Source organism: Molossus molossus, unplaced genomic scaffold, assembly GCF_014108415.1.
Source record: "Molossus molossus isolate mMolMol1 unplaced genomic scaffold, mMolMol1.p scaffold_m16_p_2, whole genome shotgun sequence".
Lineage (NCBI taxonomy): Eukaryota > Metazoa > Chordata > Mammalia > Chiroptera > Molossidae > Molossus > Molossus molossus.
This window is the reverse complement of record NW_023425355.1, coordinates 134,479,228-134,504,161: the sequence shown is the minus strand read 5'-3', so window position 1 is coordinate 134,504,161 and position 24,934 is coordinate 134,479,228. Positions and strand designations below refer to the sequence as shown.

The following is a 24,934-nucleotide window of genomic DNA, read 5'->3' as shown; positions in this document are numbered from 1 at the left end:
GAAATGTTATGATCTAAGAATTTTATACCTTGTCCTAGTTTTTCATGTACAAACGTCACAGGAAATTATTCTTAGGTCTGCAAAGCCTTATAAAATGTCACCATCCTGGTAGTACCTTTTTTCATAAATTGTTCAAAGGTGTGTCCTAGACTACTAAAAGAGAATCAAAATAAGAATTCAAGAATATTGAGGTAGGAAAGAACTGAAGTAGACTGATGCCAACTAATATCTAGAAATGATTGAATAGAATAATTAAGCCCACTAAAAAAGAAAGGGTCAAAAGTAAAGAATAAATAATTAATATAAGTATATAAACAATATAAAACTTTAGAAAGTTAAAGGTAAGATCTGTAACCTCAGGCTAAATTAATGTGGACTCAAAATAAAAGTTAGTGGAAGTAGGGAGAAACAAAGATTCTAAATATTCTATCTTTCCTAGAATGATATTTAAAAACCGCTATTTTTAATAATTAGCTAGTAAATATAAATTTTACAATGTTTTGAAAAACCATACAATAATCAATAATTTTATTTATTTATTGCAGTCCAAATCACTAGAAGATAATAACTGGCAAAGACTGTGAATAGTACTTTACACAGGTACTACATTCAACCCTAAGAACACGAGGTAGGTATAAGTATCCCTGTTTTACAAATGAGGAAACAAAGGTTCAGCAAAGTTAATTAGTGAAAGGCAGAAGAAGGATTCAAACCCAGGTCTTTCCAGTTTCATAATTCTTTCTCCACTATTTCATAACCTCCTCAACAAAATAATCTATATGGTACAAGTAAAAAACAATACAATAAAAAACTTAAAATAGGATGAATGATCATTCCAAAAGTAATAATGTAAGAAATGTAAAGTTTAAAGTATCTAATTAAAATCAAGGGTCTTACTGTATATTTAATGCTATTACAGAATTGCTGATGTTTTTATGAGTGATGATTGTATGGTAGTTACGTGTTTAAAAAAGTCTTTATATTTTCATAAATATAAATGTAAATATTTACATTTGACTTGATGTTTCTAGGATTAGCTTCAAAATAATCCACTGGAGCCAGGGAGGGAGGAGAGAGTATGTGTAAGGGTTGATGATTCTTGAGGCTGGGTTATGGGAATATGATGGTTTGTTATACTGTTCTCTCCATTGTGGCATGTGTTTAAAATGCTCGATAACAAAAACTTTTAAGAGTCTTAGTTTGTATTATTTAAAAGGTTAAAATACCCAAACAATCACTTACTACTTTAAAGAGAAACCCAAACAAAACAGACAAGTACAGAAAAGCATAAAGGAAAAGAAAGCAAGTATTAGTTAGATTAAGGCCAAAAATAAACTGTGAGGCAAAAACCTTAAGCCAGTTAAAAAGGTCATTTAATTTGGACTAAAAACATAATTAGTACTTAATACACACAGTAATAATAATTGCTATCATTTACTGAGAAATTACCACACACCAGACAAGTGCTAAGTACTATAAATCATCTTTCAGAGACATGATCATCAATTTACAAATGAAGAAATTAAGCCAAGATGGTTATGTCAAACTTTTTTTTTCCCTTTATTGATTTTAGAGAGAGAGGAAGTGAGAGGGAGAAAGATATAGAAACATCGATGAGAGAGAACACCGATTGGCTGCCTCCTGCATGTCCCCCATTGGGGATCCGGCCCATAACCTGGGCATGTGCCCTAACCAGAAATCGAACCCGCAACCTCTTGGTGCGTGGGTCGATGCTCAACCACTGAGCCACATCAGCTGGACGGTTATGTCAATTTTTTTCAATACTGTGTCCTCAACCCCTAGCAAAATGCCTAGCACACAGTAAATGCTTAATAAATATTTCAATAAATTTTGAAAAAGCCTAATATCCTGCCTAAGGTTAATAAGCAAAGCCTAAATTTAAACGCAAATTTGATTCTAAAACCCCTACTCTTAATCACACTTAATTTTGATAATGGTATTTCATAGCAACAGTATGAAATGTATATATTTCTCTATTTTTCAGATTTTCTATAATTAGCATGTGTCATTTTTTTCAAACAAGTCATTAAAATAATAAATGCAAAATAGTATTGAATATTTAATCACAGACTAACCTAACCACAAAACACAACATATATTTTGGGGTCCATAACATGAAATAAATGGAAACAAAATAGAAGGATAAATTTTAGCACACTAATATCAACTAGCATAGTGAACAAAATAAGGAAAAAGCATATGAAGTAACTTAGAATAGATATATACTGAATTTTACAATGTAAAATGAATATAGGTTCTTTTCAAGTAATTATAAAGACAAATCATGTTCTAGACCATAAAATTCAAAATTCTTAAAAGCAGAAATAACGCAGACCATATTTTCTGATTATGATATAAACTGAATAAAGAAATAAACTAAAGCACTCACTCAGAAATTAATATTCTTCTAAGCAACTACTGGCTCAAGGAAATAATAATAGCTATCATTTATACAATGCTTATTTTGTTCCAAGTATAGAATTAGTTATGTTACACATATTCTCTTGTTTAATCTCAACTAATCACTAATAAACCATGAGGTATGCTATTATGTATAGCAGAGAAAAAAGTTAGGTTGAGATTTAATAACTTGATCAAGATCACAGAGCTATTAAGTTTGCAAATAAGATAATTGAGCCCAAGTCTGAATCCAAAGCTTATACTACTACAAAGAAATGCTGTTGTATATTACTGTTAGAATTCAAATATAGGCATCTAGTTATGTTCATTTTTCTCTATTTATAAAATAAAACTTTGTAATAAAAAGTGGAAAAAACTACAGTTCTTCTTTAACACATGTTCTGAAAGTGTCCATTTGTTAAATACACTATTCTAAGAAGGTAATGGCTCATTTTGCTATCATTGATCAGATATATTATTTCAAATTGCATAATCTTCTAAGAGATTCCTTTGAATATATTTATATTCTCAATAGGACAATTAAAAAAGGAAGAAACCTGCCCTGGCCGGTTTGGCTCAGTGGTTGGAGCGCCGGCCTGCAGACCAGAGAGTCCCAAGTTCGGTTCCCACTAGGGGCACGTACAAAAAAAAAAAATTAAAAAAAGGAAGAAACTATAATATTAGATAAATAAAGTAGGGAAGATAAGGTAAACATGATTTGCCACTAAATGTATTTCTAAAAATCAGTGTGACCTTGGAAAAGTTACTATTTTCTGGTACTTATATGCAATCCATAAGAGTTTGATGGAACCTTGGCCAGGATGGATCTGAAAGTCAGCCACTAACTGTGGGCAAGCCCTTAAGCCTCTTCGAGTTGTGGCTTTCTTCATGAATAAAATACGTGGATACCTAAGAGCTCTTCCTGCTTGGAAATGTTATAATCCTGTGACTTCAAGGATTAAAGTTATTTAAGATTTTGTAAGGTTTTTACACCTGAGGAAATGACTGATTCTGTATTTAAAGCTGTTTTTATGTTATTTCTAATTCCTTCTTTCTCTTGTGCATCCAAAAATAGTTTTATCTATATCCTTCAGTGGTGTCTTTGTACTCAAGTGTAAGCAAGAAATAATGCCAAAGAAAGGATTGCACAAATGTCACCTGAAAGAGAAATACTAATAAAAAGAAAACATTGTTTTTCTCTGCAGATTAAGGAACCTAAAGCAATTTCATAATTTTCACAATTCAATCTTACTGTTCTTACTTTGCTAGTATTGAAAACTATTAAAATGTCAACTCTTTTTTTAAATGCTTCTGTCTACTTCTAGCCAGCCTTATGCCCGCCTTCCTAATACCTTCAAACCCCACTTCTTAGTTCTCATGGAGTTTGTAGTATTTCTCATACCTGCCTGATGATCAGACTCACCTAAGATTCCCGTTAATGATACATTATTTGGCCTTACCCCAAACCAAAAATGAATCAGGAGTTCCAGAACCTACTGGCTCAGTATTTCATTTTTTAAAAAGGTACCTTAGATGAATGATTCCTGTGATTAGACAGTCTGGGAAATCACAGTATAGAGAAAAGATGAAGGGCTTTGGAGCCTGACATCAAGTTTCAAAACCTGGCTTTGCCCTTTATTATAGGTGTGACTTTGGGCAAGTTACTTAACATGAGTCTCAGTTCTCTATCCAAAAGATTTGGATACTAGTTGTGTGGAAGGTTGTGGTAAAGTTCATTATGCCTAGCCAAGTTGGGTGTTTAGTAAATGTTAGTTTCTCTTTCTTCCTGCTCATCTTGCCACAGGAAATGAAAAATACAAATATTTGAGGGGATTCTGATGAGTCTCTTACCCTAATGGGTCCACTTCCATTTTTAGGGCTAAAAATCTGAGTACTAGATAATTGTTTAATGCATTACTTGGGTTGGCTAATTTAAGAGTCTCAGGAACAAATCTAATAATTTCTTCTGGTTTCCAGAGGCTTAAAGAAGCCCTCCTATCTAAAACAGAGATGACCATTATGCTAGGCTTCAAAGTTCAAGACTGTGGCAAGAATACCTGAACCTCTGTTTCCTCATCGGTAAAATAAGTGGTGCTCAAATGTTTCCCGAATTGACCACAATACATTATTGATAACGTAACTGTTAATTAATAATCACTTAAAATAATTAACTTATACAAGTCTTACAAACATCTTTATGAACAAAAAGACAGCAATAATAGCTTGTAAGTAAGTGAAACGAGACAGGATAGGACTTGCTCAAATACACAATAAATCAGAGCTTAACATCCAAGCAAAATTCTTGTGTAGTATCAACTGTCTTTTAAAAAAATTAAATTTATTGGGGTAATATTGGTTAATAACATTATATAAGTTTCAGGCATGCAATTCTACAATACATCATCTGTATATTGCATTGTGTGCTCACCACCCAAAGTCTAGTCTCCTTCCATCACCATATAGATGATCCCCTTTATCCTCTTCATCCTCTCCACCACCTCCCTTCCCCTTTGGTAACCACCATACTTCAACTGTATCTTAACACAAAATGTTTTAGACAAGTTTGGAGTTGAATGAGGAAAAAAACAATCCAAACTACTTATTCATTTTTAAAAATGTGTGTGTGTTTATTTAAAAATTATCATACGTATAAACACACAATCCGTCAACAAGACTTATTTCTGAAAAAGTAATCAGAAATACAGTTTCTAACTACAGATCCATGATTAAATCTAGCTTCATGTATATATATTATGCATATACACTGTTAATAAGTCTTTTAGTCCGCCTGGCTGGTGTGGCTCAGTGGTTGAGCATCAAACCATGCACCAAGAGGTTGCCAATTCGATTCCAGTTCAGGGAATGTTATGGGCCAAATCCCCAACGGGGGGGGCATGCAGGAGGTGGGCAATCGATGTTCTCTCTCATCGATGTTTCCATCTCTCCCTCTCCCTTCTTCTCTCTCCAAATAAGAAAAAAAATTTAAAGAAGAGTATTTTACTAAAAATTATTAGCATTAATTGTTTACTAAGCTATAAAATAATGAAATTTTAAAAGCTAAAAATCTGTGAACATTCAAGACAGAAGGAAGTTACCCTCAATTCTTAAAAAATAAGAAAAAAACAAACCTCGAATCCTACTGAAAGTAATTTATTTATTTTTCTAATGAAAGTAATTTAAAGAATCATAGCTTTCTCTTGACTTATTCAAATTATTCTTTAATGCAAATGAGTTCCATTCAGTTTCTTCCCTTTGCTTGTTATGTTTATTTCCAGACATTTACAGTAATATTTTTACTGCTATTTTGAATGAGATCTTTATTCTAATCAGGAAAGCTATTTATTGATTTCTGAATATATTTTGTATAACATCACCCTATTAGACTATTATTAATTTTAACAAAACTTTTTAGTGGGTTCCTTAGGTAATCTAAGTAGATGGTATCTATCATCTATGAATAGTAATCTTTTATCTTTCTTTTGAATACCTTTGATTTTCTTGTCCAATTGCATTAGCAAACTCTTCTAGAACATAAAATAGAGGTGAAAACAGCAGGCATGGTTTTAATGAGATGTCCTATATTATGTCCCCATCAAGCATGATGCTGGCTATTGATCTGGGATATTTTTAATAACATTAAGGACACAACCTTTTATTTCTATTTTACTAAATTTTTAATTGAGAACAAACATTGAATTTTATCTAATGCTTTATGACTTTTTAAACTTTCTAATTATAAATGATTATAGGATCACAGGAAGTTGCAAAAAGAGTAGAAAGGCCCCATATATCCTTAACCCAGTGGTTTCATATTACATAAATCCCTGTCAATCACAGAAAATGTATACTGGTACAATGCATAAACTTTATTCAGAATTCACTGGTTTTACCGGTTCACATGTGTGTGTGCACACTACATATTTTACCACATGGATAGGTTCCTGTAACTACCACCACAGTAAAGATACTGAACAATCTATCACCACCAGGGTCCTACGTTTTGCCTTTATAACCATACCCACCTCCCTCCCTCCCCTCTTCCTAACCTTAGCAAACACTAATCTAGTCTCCATTTCAACAATTTTGTCATTTCAAGAGTGTTATATTAACGCAATCACATAATATGTAACCTTTTTTCACTCAGCATGAATTCCCTTGAGATTCATCAAAGATTGTGTGTATCAATAATTCCTTTTCATTGCTGGGTAGTATTGGATGGTGTGGATGTACCACAGCCTGTTTAATCACAGCCTGTTCACCCATTGAAGGACATTTGGTTTCTAACTTTTGCATATTACAAATAAAGCTGCTATGAACATTTGTGTACAGACTTTTGTGTGGACATACATTTTCATTTCTCTGGGATAAATGCCCAGTAGTATGACTGCTACGTCATATAAGTGAGTGTATGTTTAGTGTTTTTAAGAAATGGCCAAACTATTTTCCAGAAGAGCTATATCATTTTACATTCCCACCACCCATTTGTCCACATCCTCAACATTTGGTATTGTCATTATTTTTTACTCTGGTTATTCTAATAGGTGTGTAGTGATATCTCATTGTGGTTTTTTCATTTTCCTGATAACTAACCATGTTGACATCTTTCATATACTTATTTGCTACCTATATATCCTCTTTGGTGAAATATCTGTTCGTCCCTTTTATCTAACTTCTAATTGTATTGTTTGTCTTTGTTACCATTAAGTTTTGAATGTTCTTTATATTCTAGATATAAGTCCTGTCTCAGATATAGGCTTGAAAATATTTTCACCCAATCTGTAGCTTATATTTTCATCCCCTTAACTGGATCTTTTTCATAGAAAGATCTGAATTTTTATGAAGTCCAATTTATTTTTTTCTTTTATGGATTATACATTTGCTGTCTGGTCAAAGAACTCTTCAATTAGCCCAGTCCTGAATACTTTCCCCTATATCTAAATTGTAAAAGTTTTACAGTTCTACATTTTATATATAAATCCCCAATCCATTTCAATTCATTTTTGTATAAGGCATGAGGTTTAGGTTGAGGTGATCATTTTACCTATGGATGTGTAATTGCTCCAAGCTCCACTGTTAAAAAGGCTACCTAGCTTTCCTCCAATGAATTGCTTTTGACAAAATCAGTTGGGCATACTTCTATGGCTCTATTTCTGGGTTCTCTATTCTGTTCCATTGGTCTGTGCTTTTTTCCCTTCACCAATACTAGAGAATTTTGATTACTGAAGCTATATAGTAAGTCTTAAAATTGGGTGAAGTGATTCCTCCCACTTTTATCTTGTTTTTCAATATTTTAGTTCCTTTACCTTTCCATATAACTTTTAGAATAAGTTTATGTTAAACCGATAGAAGAATTTGGGGATAACTGACATCTTGACCGTTGTTTTCCGATTTATGAACACGGTACATCTCTCCATTTATTTAGACCTTTGATTCCTTTCATCAGCATTTTTTAGTTGTCAGCATACAAATTCGAGTTTTGTTAGATGTATACCTAAGGTTTTCTCTTTTTTTTTGAGTAATTTCAAGTGGTACAGTTTTTCATTTCATTTTCCACACATTCATTGCTAGTATATATTCAATTTACTCTTGTACACTGATTTTGTGTCTTACAACTTTGCTGAATTCAATTAGTTCTAGGTTTATGTGGATTTCTTGAGAGTTTCATTGGAGACCATCATGTCATTCAAACAGGCAGTTTTACTTCTTCCTTTCAAATCTTTGTGTTTTATTATTTCCCTTTCTTGCCTATTATGCTGGTGAGAATTTTCAAGATTATGATGAATAACAGTGGTGAGAATGGACATCCTTGACTTGTACCTGGTATTAATGGGAAAGCGGATAGTCTTTCACCATTAAGTACAATGTTAGTTGTGGGTTTTTCGTAAATGTTCCTTATCAAGCTGAGAAAGGTCCCCTTTTATTCTTAGTTTGCTGAGTTTTTTAAATGTTTAATTTTGTTTAATGCATTTTCTGCATTAATACAATGATTTTTTTCCAGTTTTTTAATATGGTAGACTACATAGTTATTTTTGAATACTGAACCAGTCTTACATACTTGGAATAAAACCCACTTGGTCATAGGTATAGTTTTTTATATACTGCTGGATATGCTTTGTTAATAGTTTGTTGAGGATCGTGTGTTCCATATTCTTTTTTTGTTATTGTTCATCCTCACCTGAGGATATTTTTCCATTGATTTTTAAATAGAGTAAAAGGGAGGGAGGAGATAGGGAGAAAGGGGGAGAGAAAGAGAGAGAGAAAACATCCATGTGAGAGAGACATCGATTGGTTGCCTCCAGCACGACCCTGACTAGGCCAGGGATCAAACCTGCAAATCAGGTATGTGCCCTTGACCAGGAATCAAACCCGAGACCGTCGGGTCCATGGGCCAACACTCTACCGCTGAATCAAACTGGCCAGGGCTGTTTTAAGTTCTTGAGGGATACTGGTTTATAGTTTTCTGTACTGTCTTTAGGTTTTGGGATCAGGGCAATAGTGGCCTCAAAAAATGAGTTATGAAGTCTATCCTCTTATTTTCTGAAAGAGACTGTGTACAATTCATGTTATTCTTATTTCTTTACTCGTATGTTCTAGATCCTTCTTTTACCATTTTCCTTCTGCTTGAAGAACTACCTGTAATCATTTCAGGGTCTGGTACTGACAAATTCCTTAAGTTTTCCTTCATCTGTGACTGCTTTGATTGTACCTTGGTTCCCGAAGAATATTTTCATTAGGTATAGAATTCTGGGTTCAGTTCTTTTCTTTCAGAACTTGAAAAACAGTGTGCCATTTCCTCTGGCTTCCATGGTTTCTAATGTGGGATCTGCTGTCATTTGAATCATTGTTCCCCTGTAAGTAATAGTTCATTTCTCTCTAACTGCTTTCAAGATCCTTTCTCTTTACTTCTATATATCCTAAGAAGCCTGAAACATCAATCAGAAAGAATATATTCACCCCTATGTTCATAGCAGTGGTATTTACAACAGCTATGATATGGAAACAGAGTAAGTGTCTAGCAGTAGATGAGTGGTTAAAAAAACTGTGGTACATTTACATAATGGAATACTATACAGCTGTAAAAAATAAAGATCTCTTACCCTTTGAGATGGCCTGGAGGGACCTGGAGAGCATTATGCTAAGGGAGATAAGCCAATCAGAGAAAGACAAATATCATATGATATCACTTATTTGTGGAATATAATGAACAAAATAAGCTGGTGAACAAAACAGATCCAGAGACATGGAGGTAGGGAAGAGACTGACAAACCTCAGAGGGAAGGTGGGGGGGGGGAGATAAACCAAAGAACTTATATGCATATATGCATAACTAATGGTCACAGACAACAGTGTGGCAAAGGCAGGGGGGACAGGACTGGGGAGGATGGTGTCAATGGGGGGGAAAAGAAAGAAATATGTAATACAACAATAACAATTTTAAAAATTAGGGAACTTTTTTAATTGTGGTAAAATACACATACAATGTATCTTAAACATTTTTAATGTACAGTTCAATGTTAAGTATATTCACGTTGTGCAGCCAATCTCCAGAACTTTTTCATCTTGTAAAGTTCAAACTCTATACCCATTAAACAACTTCTCATTTCCAAAGGTTTGATTATGATGTGTCTGGGTGTGAATTACTGTGGGTTTATACTGTTTGGGGTTCAGTGAGCTTCTCAAATTTGTAGGCTTGCATCTTTTGCCAACTGGGGACATTTCAGTCTATTTCTTCAGGTCCACATTTTTTCTCTACTTTCTGACTCTGATGACATGTTAAATATTTTATTAATAGCCCTGGCTGGTGTGGCTGTATGGTTAGAGTGTTTACCTGCCCACTGAAGAGTTGCGGGTCTGATTCCTGGTCAAGGGCACATACCTGGGTTGCAGGTGATGATTCCTGGCCCCAGTTGGGGCATGTGTGGGAGGTAACCAATCGATGTTTCTCTCTCTCTATTTCTTTCTTTATCCCTCCCTCCCTTCCACTCTCTGTAAAAAAAAAAAAAAAAAAAAAAAAAAAGCAATGGAGCTCAGTGGTTGAGCATCAATCCATGCACCAAGAGGTTACCGGTTTGATTCCTGGTCAGGGCACATGCCCAAGTTGTGGGCCTGATCCCCAAGGAGGGCATGCAGGAGGTGGCCAATCAATGTTCTCTCTCGATGTTTCTATCTCTCTCTCCCTCTCTAATATCAATAAAGAAAAAACATCAATGGGAAAAATATCCTTGGGTGAGAATTAACAACAACAAAAATATTTTATTAATGTCCTCCAGCCCTGTGAGGCTCTCTTCATTTTCTGTTGTTGTTCAGAGTAGGCAATTTCGATTGCTCTATCTTCATTTTTAATGCCTCCTATCATCTCCATTCTTCTGTTGATGCCATGCAAGTTTATTTCAGTTATTGTATTTCTCAGTTCTAAAATTTCCATTTTCTGCTCTGTGCCTTTTATTTCTTTTCTGAGACTAACACTTCATTTGTTTCAAATGTGTTTGTGATTGCTCACTGAAGCATTTTTATGATGGCTGTTTAAAATCGTTGTCAGATAATTCAACATCTGAAGCATCTTGGTGATGGTATCTGTTGACTATTTTCTCATTTGTGTTGTCTTTTCCAGGTTCTTAATATAAGTGATCTTCAACTGTATAACGGACATTTTGGAGATTAGAAGACTCTGGCTCCTATTTAATATTTTTTTTTTAGCAGGCTGTCCACCAGTTGAGATGTAGTGTGAGGGCAGGGTGAGTGTGTATGTTTAACTTCCTGCTGTGCTCCACCATCACCACCTTGCAAAAGTGGAGCAATGAGTCACAATGCTTTTCTGCAGAAGGGTGGGATGGAAGTTCAGCTCCACTCTTGGTCCCAGTGAAAGTGGGGCACCAACCAGCACCACCTCATTGCTTCTGTGTAAGGGTATAAACTTAGCTCCCTGATGCATCTCACTGGCAATAGCAAGGAGAGAAACAGAGGACTGTCTTGTATTGCTTTGTTACTGCAAGGCAGAGTGGAAAGTTCAGTTCCCTAAAGGGCCCAGTTGACAACTTGAAAGAGAGGTGAGAGGGGGAAGTGGAGTGCTAATTAGCACTGCCATCCACCACTTTGTCCCACCTAGTAGACGCCAGATGGGGGTGGAGTCTCAGCTCCACAGTGGGCCCACTGACATCAGAGGAGGGAGGCAGTGTTAACTAGCCCACCTCCAACCATCTTGTTCTGCCTTGCTAATGTTGGGTGAGGGTGGAGACTCAGCTCCTCATTGACACAGGGTGAGGGAGGCTTAGTGGCGACTAGCCCTGCCTCACACCACTTTGATAAGTCTCACTGAGTATACGTTGGTGTGAAGGTTCAACTGGCTGCTGGACCTGGCTGACATTACCCTAGTGAAAGCACCATCTCCTTCTGCAGGGGATAAGATGAGGAAAAATCAAGTCTCTGATTACCCTACCAAAAACACCCAGCAGAGGGAATCAAAATGCTGCCTGCTTTTCCTAGGCAGGGAATGGAGAGATTAGGTCCCTGGTCTACCCAGCCAACACTACTAGGTGGAGGAATCTGAGCACTGCCACTTGCTTTCTTGGATTAGGGTGTTTTTCTATTGATGTTTAGCTACAGTAAGGGTGGGTAGTGCAAAAAAAAAAAAAAGTTTACTATTGTTAGGCTACCCTTTCCCCAGTCATCTGGCTAGAGAGAATAGGCTTTTCTTGGGGTCCATTTTGTCTGTGCCTGTTGGTGGTTTTAGGTTGGATGCTTTACAGCACCCAATCTAGGATATATGGGAGGAAAGGAGAAAACCCAGGGAACTGTTTGTGCCATGCCTTGAGTCCCAAAACCTGTAGGCAGTCTGCCTTCTTGTTTCTACCTTTCAGGTTGTTCCTGTGCTTTTGTGTTGTGTTATGTCTAAGGTGTTTAAGTTGTAAAGGAGGATGTAGAACGAGTAGGGCTACTCCATTCATCTTGACAGAGTCAGGGGTGTACTCTCTCCCTCCCTCTCTGTGTGCATGTTAAAAAGAACTTTATTGGGTGTCGGGCTGAAAACATTTATTTTGTAGCTTTCCACATTATGGTTAAGAATGCACTATGGGTCGTGGCCAGTTTGGCTCAGCAGTTAGAGCGTCAGCCTGCAGATCATCCAGTTTTGGGTTCAATTCCTGATCAAGGGCATGTACCTGGGTTGCAGGTTTGATCCCCCGCCCCATCAGCGTCATGTGGGAGGCAACCAATCGATGTGACACATCGATGTTTCTCTCTCTCTCTCCCTTCCTCCTTTCCACTCTATCTAAAAATCAACGGAAAAATATTCTCAGGTGAGGATTAACAACAACGACAACAAAAAAGCACAATGGAAACTGTTATAAAATTATAGATCATAATTTTGCCCTAAAGATCCAATTACATCTGTTTATATCATTCCTGGATAATTTAGCCTGCTTCATGTTTTTCAGCAGTCTGTCTACCTCAATACTTTTTAGACTATAATATTCCAACGAAAAGAATTTTATTTCATTCATCATCACCTATACTATACACTCTCAGAACAGCCAGAAGGAAAAGATAGCTTTAAAACTCATTTATGAGCTCTTCTTCTTAATAACCCAAGGGAAATCTTATTGTTAACTTGCTGGTGGCATCTCTTCAAGTAAACCCCCTGACTGCTATCAACATCCATTATGATATTTGTCTTGAATTATACCAATAGCCAGCAGAAACTTGAAGAAAAGGAGGCAAACATAGGTTTTATCACACATTTTTACTTCTTTATTATTATTTTTTTTTTATCATCCTCACCCGAGGACCTTTTTCCATTTTTTGTTCAGGTAGAGTGGGAGGGAGAGAGAGGAACAGAGAAAGAGAGAAACATCGATGTGAAAGGGACACATCAAGTGGTCACCAACCGCACAACCAACCAGGGCCGGGGACAAACTGCAACCAAGGTACATGCCCTTAGCGGGAACTGAACCCGGGTCTCTCCAGACCGCAGGCCGATGCTCTAACCGCTGAGCTAAACCGGCCAGGGCCATTTTTACTTCTTTAAATAAAACACCTGTATATTTCACTTTATTTAAGAGATGAGTTCTTGAATTCACTTATTTGATTTATATTTAATTTCAGATATTCTAGAATTTCTATTTTGATTGACCTTCAATTAATGTCTGTATTCTTGCTTTAAATAAGAAACTAGAAAATAGTATAATAAGACTGAGGAGAATATAAGAAAAATATTACTACCTCAATCTTTGCTTTCTTTCTATAATTTTCTATAATTAACCTTCAACTCTTTGTTGTGTCCCTTTAGGAACTCTGCTCTGGCTGGGAGAAGGGGTGGCGCAGGTGATGAGGTATCCTAAGGTACTTCCATAGAACATGAGGCTCTATTATCCCACTTGGAAAACGGCCGTTCTAGGAAAAGCTTTGTATTTATTAAACCTAAAAATGAAGAAAATCTTTTAAAAGCACAAATTGAAACTAAATTTTCTGAGAATTATGTATATAACCTAACATAGTTATGGATCTTCTATATCAGCATTAGAGCAAAACTCCATTTAAGTTCCCAAATCAGTAACATAATAAGAACAGGAGTTAATTTCTTATACAAGCAGATGATAAGCACATGAAAAGATCCTTCACATTCTTAGTAACTAGGGAAATGCAGATCATAAGCAACAATGAGATACCATTTCACACACACTAAGACGGCTATAATGAAAAAGACGGTAACAAGTGTTGGTGAGGATTTAGAGAATTAGAGCTCTTATATACTGCTGTTAGGAATGTAAAATGGTATAAGCAAGTTGGAAAACAATTGGCAATTCTTCAAAATTTTAAATATAGACTTACCATATGACAAAGCAATTCTACTCCTAGGTATATACCCAAGAGAACTGAAAATATATGATCACATAAAAACTTGTATATAAATGTTCACAGCAGTATTATTCATAATAGCTCAAAAGTGGAAACAACCCATATGTCCATCAGTCGATGAATAGATAATCAAAATGTGGTATATCCATATAATGGAATATTACTCAGCCATAAAAATGAAGCATTGACACATGCCATAACATGGATGAACCTTGAAAACATTATGGTAAGTGAATGATGCCAGACACAAAAGACATATATTGCTTCATTCCATTAATATGAAATGTCCAGAATAGGCAAATCTATAGAGACAGAAGCAGATTATTGGTTGCCAGGGGTTGGGGGAAGGAGGAAATAGGGAGTGACTGTTAATGAGAATGGAATTTATTTTGAGAGAGATAAAAATGTTCTGGAATTAATTAGATAGTGGTGATGGTTGCACAACCTTGTGAATACACTAAATACCACTGAATTGTAAACTTTACAAGGGTGAATGTTGTGGTAGGTAAATCATATCTCAATTTTTTAAAAGATTAACTAGGGCTATTTGACCTAAGTTTAGTCCCCACTCCCCCTGCAAAAAAAACCAAAAAAACAAAAACCACCAATGACTGTAACTTTTCTTTAAATTTCCTTTTCTTATACTGTAGCAAGATAATTGATAACTTTTTCAGGTTGAGCCAGATCCTGTTTTCTGGTACTTGGAGGGAGTATCAAATAGATTTTTCTGAAAAGAAGAGGCAAATATAGAGAGGTAATGATTTAATACACTGCAGTTAAAAACCAGAGCACAGTTCCTCAGCACACACTTAGGCACTTCTGTACGGAGAGCTGTTAAGTAACCTCTAATTTTTGTTTCAAATGTTCATTTATAAGACAGCTGTTTAGAAATCTCAAAACATTTTCCCATACAATGTCACAAAGGCTGCTTCTCAGGCCAGCTCACAAAAGTCTATTTAACCCATGCTGTATTTAGAGAATAATATCAATTTATTTTTCTAACTCTACCTATACATTCCCATAAAAATATCTACTCATGCAAATGACCTGTAGGAAATTTCATCTAGACCAAAGCAGTCACCTCAACTCAAGCAGGGCAGTTTAGATGAAAGCCAATAGAATTGGAAATCTGTGAGGCTTGGGTCTGAATCCTATCTCCTCCACTTACAAGCTATGTGACCATAAGCAAGTTACTTAACCTTTCTAGGCTTTAGTTTCCTCGTCAGTAAGTTGAGGATAATTATGTCTACCTCATTTGAATGGATATACAAAAGTGTCTAGTCAGAGGGGCATTCAGTAAATCTTAATCTCCAAGGTGTATCAATACCCCTTTCCAGTATTAATATAGCACACTATAGTGAATAATGCAACATATTTTGATAGCCAAAATTTCCCAATGTGTTGTTATCACTTGAATGAGAAATGTCACTGTAAAACTAGTTAAGTTGTAGAAAGTGCAGAATGGCTATTTGAGGGGCATGTATCACCTAGCAGGGCTTATCAAAATCTTCATGGTAGGAGAGAGACAAAACAAAGCTGATTAACCATAATTTGAAAAAGTATATTAAATATACTGTTCATTTAGAAAACACTTTAAATTTCCTTTTCTTATACTGTAGCAAGATAATTGATAACTTTTTCAGGTTGAGCCAGATCCTGTTTTCTGGTGCTTGGTTTTTAAGGTATGTAAGCCTACTTATTTCAATATATAAATAATATAAGGTAGAGTTGAATAACACCAGTGTAGGAAAAAAGGGTTCAATTTGTACTAATCCTGTAACCTAGAACTATGCTGTTCAGTGTGGTAGCCAATAGCCACAGGTGACTATTTAAATTAAAAAGTTAAATTTACAATTCAGTTCCTCAGTCACTCTAGTCACATTTCAGGTGCTGCTGAACAATGCCAATCTAGAAGTTTTTCTTTTCTTTTTTTTTCAATTTTAAGTGAATCTCTCCTATTATTTTATATGGTTTTGAGGCAGAGAATTCTGCCTCTAAATGTGAATAACTGAAATAACACTCTGGTAACTAAGGTTTTAGGTATAGGTTCTACAAGATTTCTGGAGTGAAGATTTCTCCTAAAACACTGCACATGAGATGCACTTCAATCTATTAATGTCAAAATGATCTTTTGCTTCAGGCTATCATTTGACATCTGCTTCTAACACATATCAAATAACTGAACCAAGTTTCATATAACAAGCTTTGTGGACCAAAGGATTAGAGGCCAAGTTCTCAGAAATCTAGATGGCCAGGTCAGATTTGAAGATGAGATCATCATCATATGTCAGATTATAAAAATCAATTTACATGGTGGATAAAATATAAATTAGTTTTTAAGGTATGTAAGAAACCATGGACATGTTAGTCAAGATAGGAAATCTGATTTAAGTTATGTATTGCTGTAATTCTATTTATATTAACAAAGGAGAATGACAGGAAATATAAAAGCACTTTTGTATTTACACATAAGTGTAGGGTATCTAATATTCAGGAAACTAGCACTGTTTTATGACACCCGACCCACCCTCCCACCCCCGCCCCACACACAAACACAAGCTAAAGGACAATGTGGAGTCCTGACTCCAGGTGGGGCAGTAGGCTAGCTTTTGGTCTTCTAGCTGCTTGTTCTTTAGTTCATGCACATTCCTTCACCTTCAAGACAGGAAGGTAAATATGCAGAATAGGTAATGCCAGTAATTGAGCCATTGTGTTATGGTATATTGAAGCATAAAATCACTGTTTATTAGTAGGTAATATGCCCATCAAATACTCCTGACCCCAGAAGTATGTGTATGTGATGGGCAGAGATCAGAAAAAGGTGAGGATGCTATTTTACATTTTTGGTCAGCTGTAAGGGTAATTTAAAAAAAAAATGATGTGACAATGCTCCCAAGTTAAAAATGTCTACATCAAAATATCATTAATCCTAGCTATCTGTTTTCTAGTAATTTCAAGTTAGAAGCAATTAATTAAAAAAAAGAGAATGGGAGAAGTAGGCAGATTGACAGCAGCATAAAGTAGCAAATGATAAGAGGGTCTTTTAAAACTATGAATATTACACATGAATTACAGAGCAAGTCAACGTAGGGGACATTTTGCAGGGGCAATTAGTTTTACATTAAGGTAGAATATGGCCATTACTTGTCAGAACATTGAGTAAAAAAGTTTACATTATTTTAAACTTTTATTTAAATTTTTAGTTCAATATTAAATAGATGGAAAATTGTTGCACAATTTAATTTAGAAAGATTTCAATTGAAAATGAAATAAAAACTCTTGACAGTTAAAGAAAAAAAAGTTTTGATACAGCCAATTAAACATAGCTCATTTCCAGGCAATACTTTCCAAAACTGTGTTTTGCAAAGCATTTGTGTTCTTTGAAACTTCACTGATGGGTCAGAAAAAAAGGGGTTCTGACGTCAAGTCTCAAATGCTGGGGCTATATCCTTTTTGCAGATTCAGCATGTACAACATCATCTCAAAAGTTCTAAGAAGTTATGCAGCAAAGATACTGGTCAAATCTTGTTTAACTCAATTCCTCTGTTTCTTTTTGGAGGGGGGAGATGGTTTTTGGGGTACAGATACACAGATTTTTCAGTTAAAATATTCTAAGTACTATTTAAAGTTCCTTAAGTATCAACACCAAACAGATCAAATCCAAAGGATTATATTTCTAGACAGGAAAATCCAGTTACTCATGGCATATTCAAAAAACCAAAACAAGCATGTTTAGACTAATGGGGAGGGAAGTGTGCCATATCAATTTTTGTGCCTAAAAATGAAAATAACAGAAGTAATTGATCCTAAATTTAAAAAGCACATATCCTTTTGGTATGTTTTAAAAAGTAAGTTAAGTCTGGCTGGTGTGGCTCAGTGGCTGAGCATCCACCCATGTACCAGGAGGTCACCGGTTCAATTCCTGGTCAGGACACATGCCCAGGTTGTGGGCCCCATACCTAGTAAGGAGCATGCAGGAGGCAGCCAATCAATGTTCTCTCTCATCGATGTTTCTATCTCTCTCTCCCTTTCACTTCCTCTCTCTCTAAAATCCATAAAGGGAAAAAAAAGTAAGTTAAAATTCTCCCTATTGACTTTATCTATTTCTTCAGGGACACATTTCCTTCAAGAGGTTGACATACAGGATATACCATATTTCACTGAGGATTATATCATATGTAAGATACACTATTATCTTATGTATCACTAAGGAAGAAAACTACTGATAATTAAAGACATGCCATGGATTGTAAGATACCTTCCAATTTGAGCAATGTTGAAATGTGAACATACTTTCCTTTCTTCCTTCTTCCACTCATATTCTTCAAAATGTTTTTTATCTGTTTTCCCCCTTTAAAGACAATATCGAAGAAGGGAACGATACAACAAAGAACAAGATTCAAGAGATTTTTGTTCACCTCACCCTTACAATTATATTCAGATATTATAATGGCTATTTAAATAGATCAATCAAACAAATCACTTTTAATTGCTCTGCTTGATTCTGAAAAACAAAAAACAAAACACAACTTCCTCAGACAGTTCTGTTAGAAATGATTCATTATAACTATCTGTTAAACACTTAAACCATGTACTGAACCAAATGCTTTACATATATTACCACTTCATTTAATTCTCACCACAATCCCATGAGGTAGATATTATTTTCATCCCTATTTTGCAGACTAGGAAGTTGAAGCATAGAGACATTAAATAATTTGCATAAGATTACAAAGTTATTAAGTGGCAGAGCCAGGACTCAAACCCAGGTCTTTATGACTCCAAAGCTATGTTCTTGAACACTTTGCCATACATCCAAATTACCCCACAAAATGACTTCTAAATTGTAAGGAGATAAGTAAAACTTAAATATTTAACTGTTAGTAACTAATGTATTTATCTAAAATAGGCCAAATGTATTAACTAACAGTTATGTTTTATATGCATACATTTCATCCTGAATCTGTTTCATAAAACATATATATTTGTGTTTGTTTTGTTAACTTGATACATTTTACTTAACCATTAAGATTTATAGTTGTTTTAGCTTTGCTTTTATGCTTTTTGGTATTAAACTGATAAATGGTATATTTAAAATCTAATTATGTTATAGATAAATGATATTGGAAACTATCAATTCTGAAAGGGAGAGAGCATCTAGTGACAAGATTTAAAATCCAGCTACTTAAAATAAGGCAGGAGGGTGGGAGCAGGGAGGGCGTGTTCAATGGGGGGAAAAGGGGGAACATCTGTAATACTTTCAACAATAAAGATTAAAATAAATAAAATAAATATAAATAATAAAGAAATAAATAAAATATAAATAAAATAAAACTAAAGACCAGAGAAGGATGGGAAAAAATACAGTTGCTTGTTTTGTCTTTGTATTCTGTGAATTGGGGAATACGATATGTAACATATATTTGCATAATTGCATTCCAAAGCTTTAAAACTTGTTATCTACCAAAGCACATACACACCTGGGCACTATCACACTCATGCATTACCAAGAAGAGACCACCAAGATGTCACTGTGGTACACTGTGATCTGAACCACTGGGTCTAAAGCATCTAATCTGCACTGGCAAAATGGGCCACTTGACTTCACCCATCATTCCCTGTCTGACAGATCACATGTCCTTGAGCATGGAACTTGAGAGCAAATCTTATCAATGACCACAATGATATGAATTTTTTAGTGGACGATAAAATTTTAAAAAATCTTTAAAACAATTCTTCTGCAATTCAGACTTCTGATAAATAATCTGCTATATTTTGATCATTCTATAATTTACAGAATGTCATATCCTTGGTCAAGAGTACACATGCCAATTATGCCACTCCTTATATAAAATAGAATAATACTCATTGTGACTTCCTTAAACGTACTGAAGAAAAGGCAAAGTCTGCATATACTTGTTTCTTTAATTAGTTAAGTTTATTTCTTTATCTTAAAATTTAAATATACCAAAGAAGTTTCACATTTTGGAAGGCAGCTATGCTCACCACTATACCACCAACGCCCCGAAGTTTCACATTTTGAATCAACCCCATTAGTATAGGATCAAGCTGCCAAAATAAAGCAAACCTTCCTAAATTTTAGTTTAACAAAGACTGACATCCTATATTATAATCATTGAAAACAATGAAATGTTCAGTAATGTGTCACAGTTACTTGACAGTTGACATGTAACAATACCTGTCCTTTCCTCAGATCTTCACTTGGGGGAAAGAAAAAAACCTGAAAGGTGGTAAAAATGAAACAGGAAAAGGAAAAGAAACTTAATAAAACATTTTTTTTTCTTTTGCAAAATCAATGATCATACTTTAATAGAATGTTTTTCCCTACAGATGAAATATAAGAAATCTAACATGATATAGAATCCAATATAATCTTTGAGGTTAAAAATGGCTGCACAACCACTGAAGATGGTTTCCAACACAAGGGTTTCATTTTTCATAAGGAAATATTTATATAGTTACTATTTCTCAATGCATTCTGGATACTTGTTATTTAAAAGAATTCAAGGTGGCTATTTTTATATAACACAGTTCTATAAAATAAAAATAACCTCTTTAATTTTATTTTTGAAAATTGTTCATATTTAGCTTTACTATCATTTATCCTTATCCTACTGAAACTGATCCCCAAAAAAGTATCACTTTGGTCAGGCTTATGATTTAGTAAATATCGTCCCTGACTGCAGTGGCAAGAAATCTGTAGAACAGGATAGCCACAATTCTTTGAACTCCATCTCCTAACCTAAACAGTAAAATATTCTAAAACATACTAGTGTCTTTAAATAACTCCTTAAAGAGCTCTGAATTCATCTGGACTATTTAGGAAGCTATTTTGTTTTTAATCTTGTACCAATCTTGACTTTGCTAACACTACTTCTTCTATCATCCTAAATTTGCTTCTTTAAACATTCAGCCTTATGCTAGCCTATCATGTTCTGACCCACGTTTGAGTTCAACCACAAGGGTTTTTGTTTTGTTTTAAGCACCATTAGACCTATGTGAGGTCTTAAAGCAGGAAGGCCCTCTAAAGGAATGAAGAAACTGCCTGTACTTGTAGTGAGGTACTCAGGTGTTTTAAGATTGTTCATATTTCAATGTAAGATTAAAATAAGAACAGAGGTAAGATTGACAATCACCCTATTCCTGACCTTCATAATTCATTCAGCGGACATCTACTGAGTCCACAATATTTATGTGCCAGGTACTGTGTTAAGTGCTGAGGATACAAAGAAAAAAAAAAGTTTCTGCTTTTGAGACTTCTCCTAGGGATGAGACCATAAATGTAAATTCTTATAGAGACCGACCCTGAAATCTTTTAGCCTGGAGAGAAAAAAAATTGATTCTTTACTCAAGTAAACTGACTATTTTTCAAAATGATTTTAGTCTGGTAAAATATAATTATTCTCTACTAAGAATTTACTGGGGAGGAGATAGCATAAAGGAGTCCAGTATTAGACTTCGTATGAAAATTCTCAACCTTTTCCTTACTGGCTTCAGTATTTTCAAATTTGTATCAGAAGCAATTTACTTAAAACAGTTGAATAACCAAAAGCAGCAAAGTATTTAAAGGTAATTTATAAAAATCTAGTTTTAATAAATGTAGGCAACACTGGCTCTGTTTGACATACCTTATGCCAGAATATCAAGAAAATTCTTTCAAAATGGCAAATTGTATAATTCTATCTGCCAGGTTCTGGAAATCACGACAGTAACTGAAATAACTAGGCTTTAACAAATGAGACCTCTGTAATACTGTAATTGTTTCTGAAAAATACATGACCTCTAACTACTGACTTATTTATTTATACCATGAATTCTTCCACAAAGGATTTGAGGCAACTACTCTAATATAAAGCAAAGCACAGAAATTATATCCACCTGGCCTTGAATTGTGGCTGTACCATTTACTATTTATAATCTTTGTGCCTTTAACTTCTGAGATTCAGTTTCTTAATCTGTAACAATGGGGACCATAATCCTACTCTCTTGGGTTATAGCATGTAGCATAGTGTCTGGCATATAGTAAGTCCTAAATAAATATCAGTTTTGTGTCTTCCTTATCCAAATGCATGATATACAGAAAAAGGATAGAGTGGAACTTTAAACGATTTTTTACACATTGATACGTGCCAAGCAGAAATGTGGACTGATTATAAGTTGCAAATGTTAACGTTTGCATCTAAAATTCAGGCTCAAAGCAAATTTAATTTCTTTCCACAAGGTCAGCACTTTGAGAACATATCTCATTAACCTTATAGCTATATTATTTAACAAAAAACTCTTGAGGGAAAAAAAATGAAAAGAGCCCTGGAATACTATTTTTCACACTATCCATTCACAGGATGATTGAACATTCTAAATTTGATTTTCTTATAAAAGGTTTATAGTATTAGTCTGGCTAACATAATTTTAAATGAAATTCTCGTAATTCTGCCAGTCTTAAAAGCATGATTTCCTTTTTTAAAACATTTAGGTAACATACATCAATGTCTTTTTCTATTAAAGAACATCGTTTAGTTTAAGGTTTAAAAATACGATCCAAGTCGCAAAATACCAAGCACCAATCTTAAGCACTATTACAACTCCACTTGCGTTAAGCATAACATTTTATACAGCAGTGGAGGTTACTAGGAAAAAAACTGAAAAGCGATTTAAACTGATCCCTCTCCCCTTCCCCTTTCCCCCTTTCCTCCCATTATTCCCGAACATTATGTCCCGCATCTCAGATCAAACTGAGCCTGGGTCTTACTGACGTAACCAGTAACCCTATCCACCGCTCACACTGCGGAGGCCGGCAGGGCAGCGGCTGCCGCCAAGTACACCACTCATCAGAGCCTGCCCCATTCCACCCCCGCGTTTCAGTCATGCTTTCCAGAAATGGGGTCACTCACACAGTAACTATTACACACACGCAGCCTATCATCCTGTAATCCCCCAAAGTCCGCTGCGGGGATAGAAGACAGCAAAAAGTCAAGAAGGAAGAATCACAGACGCGCCACCATCAGGAATTGATTTTCCACTCCGGAGAGGAGCGCGGATGCCCTGGAATAGGTCTTGTCTGGGTTATTTTTGCAGACCTCGAGTTGGTTCTGGGACAGGGGCGGCTGCGGAAAGCTCGGCGCTCTGGTGTGTCCAGGGAAATTCTGTTTTGTCCTGTTTGGGTGTATTTGTTGTTTTTGGCATTCGGGTGGGTGTCTCAGGGACGGTCACCAGATCCCAGGCGAAGAAAACCAGAAAGCCTTTTACAGTGGCTGCTGATCTCCTTGAATATCTATCTCCCTCTCACCTTCACCGACAGGAAACTCAAGTTAAACTCGCAGGAACGGGGTCCTCGAGCTCAGCGACCTCAGAAACGGGGGTGGGGGGGGGAAAGACCTCAGGCTTCCACTTTCTCCTTTGCAGCAGCAGAAACCTCTGCGGCAGATTTGGGGGGGGAACCCCTTGACTTCCCTGGACCCCTTACACGAAACCCCCACAGGTCACCAACCCTGCCCTGGGCGGTTCCTGCTCCCGCGCGCTTGTCTCCCCGCAGCAACCCCGTCCCCCGGCCGGACTCAAGAGTCCCTGCTCCACAGTGAACCCAATCCATACACCTCACTCATCCTCCAAAGCCATCAGGTCCATGGAAGCCCCCAACCACGCACAGCCAAACTTCCCAACTCCTCGCAAGACCCTGCTCCGCCTCTCGCTTACCCCACGCAAAGTTGATTAGAATCGGCTTCTCGCAAAGCCCCAGCGCCCACTCCAAACCCCACGCGCCACCACACCACAGCCCCCCCACCCGAGCGAGGGAGGGGAGGTTACGGGTGGGTAGAACAGAAGGGCAAACAGACCAACCCCAACTACCTGAACCGGAATCCCAGAGCGAGGGGACACGCGAGCGGCAGAGGAAGGGGCCAAGTGGCCAGCTCCGGGGAGGGGAGCCAGCCTTGCGGGGCCGAGGGGAGGGGGCGCGCCGGCCCCCGGCCACCCGGTTGCACTCACCTCAGCGCTGTCGGACGGGCTCTCCACAGCCATCTTCTGCCACGGGTCCGCCAGCTGCGCCAGCGGCATCTTCCCCCCCGGCCCGCCGCCTTCACTGCCTCCTCCCTCCCCGCCCGCCCCACGGCCGGCCCCACTCAGTCGCCGCCCGAGCCCCACGGCAGCGGCGGCGGTGGCGGCGGCGGCGGCGGCAGCAGCAGCAGCGGCGGCTGCCCGGGAAAGGGATCGGCGTCGACACCGACCCTCGAGCACCGCGCGCCAAGCGAGAGCCTCGCGCCGCTGCCCGGCACCGGGTCTCGCCCCTTTCTTCCTCTCCTCCTTCCGCCGCGGAGACTACAGCTCCGCCCCCCGCCGCCGGTTCCCGCGCCCGCTCCCAGCAGAACAGCAGCCGGCGCGCGCTCCCCCACTTCCGCTCACAACATGGCGCCTAAGCGGTACCTGTCTCTCAGAGCTAGGCTCAGCCGCCGCTGCCACCGCGCGCGCACTCGGGGTGGGGCTTGGTAAGACACGCCCCCAGCCCCCGGCTTTGCTCCGCCCTCCTTCCTCGCCCCAGCCTCAGCTTCTGGGCCTCGCCTACTTTCAGGAAGGGCGAGCCCCAGAGATCTGGGGGCGTTGGCGGGAGGCGGGGGAAAGAAGAGGGGAAAAGGCAGGAGGGGCG

General features: G+C 37.1%; 1 protein-coding gene across 11 annotated transcripts in view; it reads right to left on the bottom strand.

The window, feature by feature from the left end:
* Window positions 1-24,366, bottom strand: part of RPS6KA3 (ribosomal protein S6 kinase A3) — a 114,798-nt gene extending 90,432 nt beyond the window's left edge. For 3 of the 11 annotated variants that reach the window (XM_036270401.1, XM_036270405.1, XM_036270402.1), the window contains exons 1-3: window positions 20,474-20,519; window positions 18,533-18,625; window positions 29-153 (exon numbers count right to left, since the gene is read on the bottom strand). Coding sequence is in view for 1 of the 11 variants with exons in the window: in XM_036270414.1 (XP_036126307.1) it covers window positions 24,280-24,348 (69 nt within the window). In the remaining 10 variants the exon portion in view is untranslated. Of the gene's footprint in view, window positions 1-28; window positions 154-1,011; window positions 1,113-9,518; window positions 9,557-18,532; window positions 18,626-20,473; window positions 20,520-24,279 lie in introns of those variants that run through there. The other 8 variants (XM_036270404.1, XM_036270411.1, XM_036270403.1 and 5 more) reach the window with 8 other exon arrangements.
* Between the last annotated feature and the right edge of the window lie 568 nt (window positions 24,367-24,934).